Consider the following 12391-nt stretch of genomic DNA (forward strand, 5'->3'; position numbering starts at 1 on the left):
TGCAAACTCCATGTAGAAAGACCCCGGGCCGGGAATTAAACCCAGGACCTTCTTGCTGCAAGGCAACAGTGCTACCTGGGGATAATGACATTTTTCTAGATTTCTCTGTGCAAAATAGCTCAAACTCAAATAGATTTGATGTACATCTGTCAGTTTTCAAATCTTGCCATAGATTGACTGGATTTTTTTTAATCTTAGGAATCTTGTAAAGTCTCTTGCCATTGATCTCCTACAACATTTGTCATCAAAACTTTAGTCATAGTTTGCATCAGAACATCCCTCCAGAATACACTACTAAATGTTTTACCTGCACACAACACTGATACAGATATTTATCTTTGAGAGATGAACTAAGGAATTTGAGCTCTTGCTGGTAATCCATGCTGTTTGTACAAAATAGTTTTGAGAAATGCATTTTCTGTACTCTTTTGCAAATGTCAGGGATGATTTGAGACGTGCACCAAACCTTTAAATAAACTCAAATCATTCTGCTGAGGTTTTTGGTTTGATGTGCCATCATAAAACCTAAAAAAATAAATAAGTAAGTAAAAATACAACAACAACATTTTATTGCCATAATCGTCACCGGACAAAATTGTACAATGCGAGTCATTTACATTTTTCCACACTGGCTGTAAAAATCTTTGGTTTCCATCTTCACACAATCATTTAGGATACTAAAAATCCTCCAACAGGAATGAAAGTTGTTGTAGGTGCAACAGAGTGATTGTCATCAGCTTTGAGTTAAACCCTCCGCGCCCCCTCTCCCCTTCCTGCTACTCAATTTCTTTACTAAAAACCTGCAAAAAGGATAACAAAGGCAGTATTCAAGTTTGACGCTGAAGGTGGGTTACAGCCTTTTTAGCAAAGAGAAAAAAATTACAGATTGACAGTAAAAGATACAAAGTATACAAACTTTTTCAGATTAGAAAATGGTTATGTGCTATAAACATTGGTCTACTGTTAGCTGTGGAGAAGTGCAGTAACCCTGAATGTTCAAAGAGAAGGATTATTGTAGCACCAAGTAGATCCCAGCATTGTTTGCAAATATGCCTCATCATCTTTGGCATCCTACAGACAGTGTATGTTTCCCTGTGTGTGAGATTACAGATAAGCATATAGTTTTATTACCTTTTTGTTGATCACTGATATGAGCAGTGATCGACAGATATATATTTTTACCTTGCTTTTTTTTCTTGGGCTGTCCTGATACAGAATGTCACACTCACTTCAATCTTCCTGTTTTGTTTATATTGTTGACTTGACAGTAACAAAAAAAAACAAAAAAAAAAAAACTTTTCATTTGAAATATACAATTTAATTTCAACAAGCATGTTTGATGTTTGTCAGACATTTCAAAAGGCAGACATACACTACAACAAAACGTAGGGAAAAAAAGTTAGCAGATTCAAGACTGCGCTTACTTTGTACAGCAACATAGATGGCGTAATGTAGCACCTTTTTCTCTTTCAGAGACAAAATAAGTATGACCTGACAGATATTTTTTGTGAGGTTTTGTGTTCGCCGTGTGTGCCCTCCCTCCTTTCTGTCACTAATTTACAGTGTCGTGAAAATGTTTTTCCCCTCTTGCAGATTTCTTGTTTTTGCTTTTTTGTGACACTTAAATGATTCAGATAATCAAAGACAAGCTGGAGAAAACATGGATCAAATTTATTCCAAGAGCACGTTAATGACTCATCCATCTTTTCTTCATAAAAGGTCAGCTGTCATGATTTAACCACAAGAAAGACACTAGATACAAATTTTGGAACAAAATCATAATGAGATTTTAGTCTGTTCAGTTCTGCCTATTTTGAGCTCCTTTCAGAACGAGCTGTTTTATAGTGTTTTGTCACTTCAAATTTGCATGTGAAAATTGGTGCTGACAGAACACAATTATACAACCATGCATCTTTGAAAAGCAAAAGTGGAGCCTCCTGCGCAATCAACAAGAATACAGAAAGTAGTTTCTGAATAATAAGTCAACAACAAAACACTTACCAGCTGTTGTACAGTGCATATAGTGGTAAAACCAGCTGACCAAACATGGTGGAGCTCAGCTGGGGTTGCTAGGTAATGATGCAGTGTCCATTGAATGTGACTCAACATTGGGAGGTTTTTGAAAAGGCTCCTTTTCCAGACACCAAAAAAACACACCAACTTATTGCCAAAAAACTGCTGGGTATTTTCTTAAAGACAATATTTAGAAACAGTTGAGACCCAAATGGAAGCCCAAATGTCAAAAATTTTAATTCTGTATAATAGGTCCCCTTTAATATTTTAGAGAAGGTGAGAAAAATAATATATGGACTGACAGGACTAAAGTCATAAAGACATTTTTGAGTGCATCATAGTATCATGATGTGAATTTAGAATTAGATTTCAGAAAAATAAATCACACCATTAGTGATGGCCTGGAACAGTTTTATTGCTTCAGGACCAGAAGGAGTTGCTGTAAATGATGGAACCATAAATTTTCCCTCTAAATGGCTCAGAAAAAAATATCAACTTGATCATCTGAATCATTTAACTGACAAAAGCAGAATACATTTTGTAAGGGGACAAAAACGTTTCCACAGCAATAAATGTTATAGCTGTCATGTACCTTTGAGATGGCTCCTGTTACGTTGTAAACTAGGCTCAGCCTTCAGTTGTCAAAGAAGTCAGATAAAGTAAGCTTAATTTCAGCTACAGTTCCTGAAGCATTTCAGAAGACTTCCTGCTCAACGACAAAGCTGGCTCTCAGGATGAGAATCAGTACACCTGAAGTGAAGATAAAAACAAATTCAACATGATCTATCTTCTTTAAAAGCCTAGAAGCTCCTAAATGGTGTTTCCCTGCTTGTGATGGATGCTGAGGGACGCTAGCACCCTCTTTTGTTTCAAAGTCAGCATCACAGCATGGCGTCCACACTATGCAAGACATACTGAGGTAAGCAAACATGACAGCACACACGCACGCAAACACGCCAATCCCTGCTTAGCTCTCCGCCTGCGGGCACGAGCAACAATCAGTCGCATTAGAGCAGAACGCAGCTTCTTCGTGTCTGGATCTGAGGACCGGTCATTGCCGAGCTGCAAAGAACAGAGTGCTTTGGACGTAAGAACCTGAAATGCTGTGTAAATGTTGCAGTCCTTCGTGGTGATAATCTTTCAAAAAGCACAAATACATTAAATGGCACACTTGAATACTGAGAGGGACAAAATGTGGCAAACCTTTATCCTCAAGTGTTGGGAAAGAATCCCGAGATCAGGTACTTTCACACGACTAAGAAAACCCCCAAAACATTTTAGCTCAGCCCTTGGAACATTGAGACACTGAATAAAACCCCCGTCTAGCCTAAACAGACCTGCTAAGTTTTCTGGATGGAGTTGGAGAGGCCCAAGCACAAAAGCATCTCTTTGCCTTCTTCTCCGCTGCCTCTCAGCAGAGAAATGAGTGCTGGGTCAGGTAGAATTATAGTTATGGAACAAATAAAGGAAAAAACATCAACATATAACTTGCAGAGTAACAAAGTGGTGGTAGAGGTGGGCTTATTGACTCAGTTTTTCATAGCCCGTAATTCTCCCTCTGTTAGTCTGATGGTCCTTTCAGGCGGGGGAGTAATTCGATGGTTAACAAATAAGTCCAGAGAAGGATTGCACACACATACACTGAGCTCAGTGCAGGTGAATGTGGAGCTTGATCCGCAGAGCATCCCCTATCTCCCCCTGTAGGTAGTCATAATCGTGCTGCTCCTCCAGCTGATGTAGTCTGCGGGGTCCAAACAGAGGCAGGCTGGTGATCTCCAGCCGGTAGGACCCAGGCTGAGGCGGTCTCTTCCCAAGCCGGAGCACGCTCTTTCCGTCCCGGCGCTCCACAAGGCGGAAGTGTTCGTCAGTGTTGCCATGGGTTATGATGTAACGTACATGATGCTCCAGTGGCTCCAGGGCGGGGAGGAGCTCAAGCAGAGGCTCCTTATTGAGCAGTGAGGTCAGTGAGAGGTTCATGGGGATGGAGGCCTGCGTGTCCACACTGGCCATGCTCACAACTGGTTCCTACAGAAAGGAAAAGAAGAAAATGATGACGCAAAATCTAAATAAAACTAATTGAAGTTTTTTGTTGCAGAACAACAAAATGTAATATCGTTCAGGTACATAAATGCTTCTGTAATGTACTGTATACACATTATATGATGTTGGCCAAAAAAGTGAACTCTGGTCTGAATACAAATCGAAGTCTCGATTTGGTTGAAGTGAACACTGGTGTGGTTCAATTAATTGCATATGTGAAAGCCAAGCTGATGAAATGCAGGAAGCCGACTATACCATAGGACATTCTGGGTAAATACAATCAAAACAAACACAAGAGTCTAATGCTATTAAGAAAAATGTCTCATGGTCTTTTACAGACAAAAATGAATTCATAGAACTGCTAAGACGCTACTCCATTTTTCGTTCTGTGAAGAAAGAATTTGCGTTCATCTTCCTCTGCGGTTTTTGTGTCGTTCCCCGCTGTTATTTGTGCTGCAGCGCCACCACAGGCAAGGGGGTGAAGAGGCTTCTCAAAGGGTTTGAATTGTTTGACATGGTGCAGTGTCGAAGTGAACTGCACCAGCTGAAAATGTAACTATCAAGAGTGAAAAGATCCTTAGAAATCTTTGTGTCACTGTGCGTACCTGATTCAGTTCATTTTCATCGGTACTGCGCCTGTGTCGTCCATTCTTTCCTCCTCCATTGATCTTGCACTCATAGCAAGCTTCAGGAGACAGACTGTCATCCTCATCACCATCCACGAGTTGGCCTGGGAAGCCTGAGCCTGAAACACAGTGACTGTGAGGAGACAAAAAGAGAAAATCATTTTAATAATCATTACATCAAATACCAAACATGGTTCACTTATTTGATGATGATGTAATTCCTCACCCCTGTCCAGCTCTGAAGAAACCTCCAGGACAGCCACACAAGTAGCCTCCATCAGTGTTGGAGCAGCCGTAGATGCAGGGGCTTGTGCCTGTGCTACATTCATTCACATCCTGGCAGCCACCAGCATTCTGCTCAAAGTCAAAACCAGAAGGACAGACGCACTTGAAGCTGCCCAGGGTGTTGTAGCAGGAAGCGGAGCCACAAACAGTCCCGCTCTGACACTCGTTTTCATCTGCAGAAAGAGAAACCTATTCATTCTGATGATGATGCACATACAACACATGCAGTGATCCCAGACATCAAAAATGTCTTTGTACTTTAAGTAATACATTTTTCGGAACTTCTCCACCAAGCTAAACATGACAGCAGTTTAATAAAATCCCTAAGATTTCATAATGGCTTCCAGTTATCATACGATTATCAGTGGATTGCAAGAGATTTCTGAAGTATTTCAAAAAATGTCTCCCTTCTGAAATGGTCCTAGTGGGTGATGACTCTCAATCAGGCCAAATGAACAGACAGATCTGAAGACACACTGACTCACCCACACACTGGTTCCACTGGTAGTGCTGCACGTATCCCTGAGGACAGCCACAGCGGTAACCTCCCAGCATGTTCTGACAGCCATGCTGACAGCGATGGTTATTGTTACACTCATCCACATCTAAGGAAAGGGGAAAATACATTTCTTTTGATAACTTACTTTACAAATATCAGCAGTAATGTCAACATAAGGACAGCTATCAAAGATGGACGGAAGACTGTAGGAACGATTCATTACAAATCCTTAAATTTTAAAAAGCTTAACCCAAAGAAATAATATATGGAACCCAACAGGACCTGAATATGTGAACATATCCTGCTTGCTCACCTTCACACTCTATGCCAGTGCTATCCAGGGAGAAACCTTTAGAGCATTCACAGTTGAAGCTACCAGGAGTGTTTACACAGGAAGCTCGAGAACCACAGACGCTGTTTTGGCCTGTGCACTCATTGTTGTCTGCAAAGAAACAAACAAAAAAAACCACATGATTTTTATTTGCTTCAGTGGCAAATAATTAGCAAATGAGCCACAGAGCCTGAGGTTCGACTACTTGAAACTGAACTCACCAATGCAGGCGGTCTGATGCTGAGTGAAGCCATTTGGACACTTGCAGTTGAAGCCTCCGATGGTATTAACACAGAGGAACTGGCAGTTGTGCTGCTTTGTTGAGCACTCATCCAGATCTTAATGCAAAAAAAGCAAGGCATGCAAACTAATTTAGCTTAAAACATAAACAAGTAATACGTAACTTTGAAGCTAGTTGCTGTGTGAATATATTTGCAAATTACATATTAGTCCAAAAGTAAATATTAATCATCATGTATCTGCAAAGGCTACGCTGGCTTAAGCACAACTACAGAGTTCTGTCACCTTTGCAGGTCTTTCCATCTGGTTGTAGGCTGTATCCTCTGGGGCAGGAGCACAGGTAGCTGCCTTCAGTGTTTTTACACAGGAAGTTACAGGGTTTTGGAGACAAGGAGCATTCATCCACATCTGCAATATGCAGCAAAGTTACATGAAGTAGAAGAAAGGTGAGTCAGGATGCCAACACAAATCTTCACAGTCAAAACCAGTGAAAGATTTTAATGTTTTCAAAGTGAGAAAAAATTGGATGGAAATAAAGCAAAGATCAGCCTTACCGACACAGGAAGTGCTGGTGAAGTCAGCTTTGTATCCTACATTACAGTGGCAGCGGAAGGATCCTATAGAGTTGATGCACTGACCGTTCTTGCACAGATCTGGCAACACCTGGCATTCATTGATATCTGTAACAATAAAGTTCTACTTTATATTAATCTGCACAGACTGCTATTGCAACAGATTTTCACAAGTCAGTTTTTTAAGTCAAAGTCAACTCTCAAGTCCAGATCCAGTTGGTTCTCCAATGTACAAATACACACAACACTTTTCAAATGTTTAGTTTGAAAAATTTTTAAAAAGATGTGCAATATTCCTTCCACTCCCAAACTGTCTGGAACTGTCTTATAAAATTCACATAGAACACATAAAATACTTTGAAGTTAATTGCTGTGTGAATACATTCACAAATCAGATGAAAATTAAAATATTATTACAATCTTTGTTTTAATTTTCCTGTTTCAAAGTAACACACTGCGGGTGCAGATTATAGTTTGTTACTCACCTCTACCATCTGTGGTGTATCCAGGTCCAAGAGGGCACATCTTCTTGTATTGCACAGTGCCAGGTAGAGGGCACAACTCGCACTGTGACCCCCAGCCTCGACCCGCATTGCAGCAGCACTCAGACTTAGTCACAGTGTTCCTGTTGGTTGACGATTGCTGGCACATAGTCTGCAGGACCTCTGTGAAACAGAAGCCCTTTCTGTTGTCTAATGGAAAAGAAAAGAAGTGTTTTTATTTGTGAATGCATTCTTGGATTTAGGAAACTGTGGGGTAGTTTGAAACATTATTGAGGTCATATAGAAAAAACAAAAATTTTATTTTATTAAAAACTGACTCAAAAAGGAGGCTACGTTGACATAAATATCATAAAATACGCAAAGAAAGACTAATTAGTGTCAATCGCGGGCCAGCCGGCAGCATAGGTCTTACCAATGCATTCAGTTCCAGTTGAGCTCGGCTCAAATCCGTCGTTACACTCGCAGCGGTAGCTTCCCACCGTGTTGATGCAGCGACCGTTCTTGCAGATTCCAGGTTTGGCACGACACTCGTTCAAGTCTGCAGCAGAACAAACAGGTGAAGGAATGAAAAGTCTGAAGAAAAGGGAGAATTCTGTTGCAACAAAGTTGCTGCAGTATGGCAGGATGAATAAATTATAACATGCAGAATATGGAGGGATGAAAACAGATGGATGAATGGCTGGGTGGATGGACAGAGGCATGGATAGATGGAAAAGTAGCCAGATGGACATAAATGACGATAGATATCTGTTCATCTGAGTCATATTTAATTGAGAACACCTATAGAGTATGCATATATATTTTGTTTTTCAGTCAGTGATTAACAAAAATGTTGCCTGAAAAGGCTAACTAATGACCTCAAGTCTTCATGTAGACAAGCAGAAACAAGCTGTGAGTATTTTTTATACTTACATAAAAAGAGCCTAAATAGGAGCTACTTACTTTTAGTAAATTAAATATTCTCATTTTCCATCCCGATCCTGATTTCGAAAATACTTAAATAAAGTCTCATAATTTTCCAGACTGCAGGAATCCTGTAAACTATAACCTGGCACATTTCTACTGACCCATGCATCCCTCTCCATCTGGTCGCCGCTGCATGCCAGGAGGGCAGATACACATGAAGGTTCCAATCAGGTTCTTGCAGGTCATGCCTTTAGAGTCGCAGTCATCTAGTCCCTCTGAACACTCATCCTGATCTGTTTAGGGTTAAAAAAATGGCAACTGGTGTTACTATTACTCATATTTATACAAAAACCAGAACAGAGAAGAAGAAGGAAAAGTGAGAGTGTTATTTCTGATCTACCATCTCACCTCTGCACATGCGCTGGTCATCTCGCAGCACATAGCCGGCAGGACACATGCACTCGTAGGACCCAAATGTGTTGACACAACGGAAAGCACAAAGAAGGGGATTCTGGGAGCACTCGTTAATGTCTTGAGCCAAGAAAAGGGACAGAGAGTCATTACTAAGGGGTAATGTCCATATAATAAGTATTCTTGGAATTCCAATTTCTTGGAAGTGATCCACTAACCTTCACAAGTCATCATGGGTCCCGGTTCAAAGCCCTCCTGGCACGAACACTCAAAGCCTCCCACTACATTGGTGCAGGTTCCATTTCCACAAGGGTTCCCAATGGAGCATTCATCCGTGTCTGAAGAAACCGAATCACAGGAGCAAACACACAAGATAAATACATTTAAAAAAGTTGATTTTATGACCAGTAAAAAGCACCCCAAAACCCTACATCGATCACCCCTACATGCAGGTAAATCCACAGTCTAAATCAAGCAAAATTCAGTGATAATAGTGATTTTAGAGATTAAATTTGTTAGCTAGAAACCTTTAACACCATAACTCTGTCTTTGTCTTGTTCTGTAAACTGAACATCTATCTAGAAGTCATCTCACCAACACAGTTGACTCCAGTGTAATCCAGGTTGTATCCAAAGGGGCATTCGCATCGGAAAGAGCCATCTGTGTTGATGCATATTCCATTCTGGCAAATTCCAGGATTATCCAGACACTCGTTCATATCTGCACACAGTCAGAAAAAGCTAGCTCATTTCAACAAATCTGTCATTTTTCTTTCTTTATATTCAGGACATCAGATCACAGTTGCAGCACTCACCCTCTCGAGTGTCACCCAGTCCAGGCAGAGCTCCAAGGCCGTAGGGGCACAGAGTGTTGAAAGCAGCTGTTGAAGTGTCAACAAAATGCCGATGTTTTATGGTTGACATTATGTACAGATGTATGTGTGAAGGGGTGAGTATGTGTGTGTGTTACACACCATCAGTTTCTCGTGGGCACAGCTCACAGGGAATTCCCCAGCCCTCTCCAGGCATCTTGCTGCAGCAGCACTTGGCCTTAGTGGTGTTGAATGCTTTAGGGACTGAGCATTTGCCCGCCTCAAACTTGGTGAAACAGAAGCTCTCTCTGGTGTCTACCATAAAACATAAGTGGTTTCAACAGGAAGCACAACGGTAAATATTGCTACAATTTGATCTTCAGGATTGTGATAACTCTTACCGTAGCAACGCCGTTTGTTGTCAGAGAGTACGAAGCCCGGCTGGCAAGAGCACTGGAAGCTGCCTGGGGTGTTGGTGCAGGTGCCGAACTGGCAGAGGTTGGGCTCTACTTCACATTCATTAATATCTAGTAAGATGGTGTGCAAAAGAAAAAAATAGAAAAAGATATTAGTCAAGATTTCAGCCATTTAAGTAATGACATAATAGCACATAATTTAAAGCTGCACTTTACTGACAAAAAGAAACCATGCAGTGTCTCGGCCACAGGAATTTTCAAATGCACAAATGGACTACCAGATATGGCTGACGTATCAATAAACTGTAAGTGTTATTTTTTTTCTTACAGAAACTGATAGTTTTTTGGGGTGAGGAGGGCGAGGTTGCCAAAAAAGATCTTACTATTAGAAATTTTATAAATAAATGTGAGGTGGGTTGGTGGTTACACCAAAAAGACACTGTTGTGTAAAAGCAGAACTGCAGAGTAGTGGGACAGACATAATCCCCAGAATAAACTTTTGACATCTTCACTGCTGTAACACAGTTTTGTATATCCACATAAGTAAAACATACACTGATTGCGTTGTTAAAAAGTGAAACCTGCAGATACCTCAGTTTGTTTTTACTGAATATATCACGGTGTGTGTCAACAATCATGATGTATTGAAGATTTTTCCTGTTACCTAAACACTGGTCATTTTGCACCTGGTAACCTGCAGCGCAAATACATCTGAAAGATCCATCCAGGTTCTGGCAGGTTCCCGGAGAGCATGTTCCAGGCAGACTAGTACACTCATTGATATCTGTGGGAAATAATTTTAAAAGCATAATTTTACATTCAGTGTGACTTTTAATGGTTTACATTTATCTCACACATCTATTAGAACTTGTGACTTACCAATGCAATTCTTTCCATCAGGGCTGTTTTCGTAACCCTCATAGCATAGACATTGAAAGGAACCAAGCCCATTGATGCATTGTCCATTCCTGCACACTTGGCCCTGCAGAGCAAAGCACTCATCTACGTCTGTAAAGAAAATGTTACAGTGATTAGGAAAAACGGTGAAAAATCTTGACAAGAATAATTGAATGACTAAGCTAAGCTAAATTAGTTTTCTCGTGGCTATACCACACACACAAAAAATAGAAAGAAAGCTGCATATTCAAGTATAACTTTATGTGTGGCTAAATGTTATGCTGACGCAGTTTATTTTATTAAAATATAGACATATAAATGTAATCAATATAACAGTAGCTGAATCCCTGAAACACTTTGACTTTTAAAGTACACAGCTTGCTGTTGGCATTTTTGAAGCAGAACAGTGAACAGTTCCTACCCATGCAGTCATTGTTATGTGTGAGCTCAAATCCAGGAAAGCAGAGGCAGTTGTACGATCCCACCGTGTTTTTACAGGTACCATTGCCGCACGGCTGCCTTTCACATTCATCAATGTCTGAAAATAAAAAAACATGATTTTATTTGTGAGAAGCTAACATACAGCATTTTTATGTATCAGAAAGTTTGAGATTGTACTCTTACCCATGCACATGGTTTGATCAGCAGTGGCCTTGAAGCCATTGTGGCAGAGGCAGCGATAACTGCCCTGTGTGTCGATACACTGTCCATGGCTGCACGCGTTAGGAATCTCCTGGCACTCATTGCGATCTGCAAATAAATATATTTGATTTTTGTTATCCATATTCAATCATGAACTTACCATCTAGGGCTGAAAGTTTTAATTTAAAAAATATTATTGTCAAAATGAACTCAAGCACAAAAACTAATGAAATACATTGAGAAAAGAGAAGCATTTAATATTAACTTGCAGTCATATGTATTATACCATTATAATTACCTTATGTGTTGATTCATTATTGGTCTGAATTACCTGCCAGCCTTCTCTTGACGTCATAATAAAATATCTAATGTTTTTGCATAATCATGTAATCTGAAACTGTGCATCCACATTCCTGAGGAGGTTCTTACATATTCAGTGATGTAGCAGAAACCTCAGACATTTCTTTAACATCTGGTCTTTAAATGTTTAAGTGGTCTAGATTTTTTCCAGGTTTTTGGGGTGATGTAGCACTACTCCACCCTAGCTTGTCACTCTGCATTGCATGTCAGGTGGCTAAAAACATGTTACTTTTTATCTTGGTCAGAAAGAGGTAAAAAAAACACATCCAAGAACTAAAGGAGTATATCCAGTTATATTCATAATGGTCCACAAAATAAAATAAGAACATGTTTCTGTGAAAAAAGAATATTTTACATTTTGAAAATACTAAATTTAGAAGTATTTGTACAAATTTGTTGCTTTTAAAAATAAAAACAGTTACATCATGTAATTTATTTAGTAAAATTTTTTTTGAGTAAATACAGTGTTTTTACAGCTAGGTTATCATACAAAGCAAATTTAATAACAGCTAGTCCCTGCAGGTAATCTGTGAAGGTAAACATGAGCTCACCCAGACAGGCCCCGCTGGGGGACAGTTTGAAGCCCTGGGAGCACTCGCAGCGGTAGCTGCCTGGGATGTTGATGCAGTTTGCGTTGCGCTGGCACAGGTTGTCACCACTGTTGCACTCATCAATATCTGTGATGGGGAGAGAAAATAACAAGCTTTAGACATCGATCACCAGCTCTGTAACTCATCATATTTGGCTCTGAGACTGTGTACAACAGGACAAAAAAGTCATTATGGAGTTGTAGAGTTCAGGAAGCTACTCCCAGGTTCTGATTGGTGGCTTTGCTGGAC

At 40.2% G+C, this 12391-nt stretch overlaps 1 protein-coding gene across 1 annotated transcript in view; it reads right to left on the reverse strand.

Moving 5' to 3' along the window:
• Positions 1-546: 546 nt before the first annotated feature.
• Positions 547-12391, reverse strand: part of LOC102226053 (fibrillin-2-like) — a 73776-nt gene continuing 61931 nt past the window's right edge. Inside the window, exons 44-65 of the mRNA XM_023339729.1 lie at positions 12104-12229; positions 11175-11300; positions 10972-11088; positions 10533-10661; positions 10318-10437; positions 9639-9764; positions 9400-9552; positions 9241-9306; positions 9021-9146; positions 8645-8764; positions 8424-8546; positions 8177-8308; positions 7522-7647; positions 7092-7298; positions 6589-6714; positions 6320-6442; positions 6016-6132; positions 5777-5905; positions 5450-5569; positions 4906-5137; positions 4659-4812; positions 547-4038 (exon numbers count right to left, since the gene is read on the reverse strand). Coding sequence (XP_023195497.1) covers positions 3661-4038; positions 4659-4812; positions 4906-5137; positions 5450-5569; positions 5777-5905; positions 6016-6132; positions 6320-6442; positions 6589-6714; positions 7092-7298; positions 7522-7647; positions 8177-8308; positions 8424-8546; positions 8645-8764; positions 9021-9146; positions 9241-9306; positions 9400-9552; positions 9639-9764; positions 10318-10437; positions 10533-10661; positions 10972-11088; positions 11175-11300; positions 12104-12229 — 3176 coding nt within the window. The 3' untranslated portion in view covers positions 547-3660. The remainder of the gene's footprint in view (positions 4039-4658; positions 4813-4905; positions 5138-5449; positions 5570-5776; positions 5906-6015; positions 6133-6319; positions 6443-6588; positions 6715-7091; positions 7299-7521; positions 7648-8176; positions 8309-8423; positions 8547-8644; positions 8765-9020; positions 9147-9240; positions 9307-9399; positions 9553-9638; positions 9765-10317; positions 10438-10532; positions 10662-10971; positions 11089-11174; positions 11301-12103; positions 12230-12391) is intronic.

Source organism: Xiphophorus maculatus, chromosome 9, assembly GCF_002775205.1.
Source record: "Xiphophorus maculatus strain JP 163 A chromosome 9, X_maculatus-5.0-male, whole genome shotgun sequence".
Taxonomy (NCBI): domain Eukaryota; kingdom Metazoa; phylum Chordata; class Actinopteri; order Cyprinodontiformes; family Poeciliidae; genus Xiphophorus; species Xiphophorus maculatus.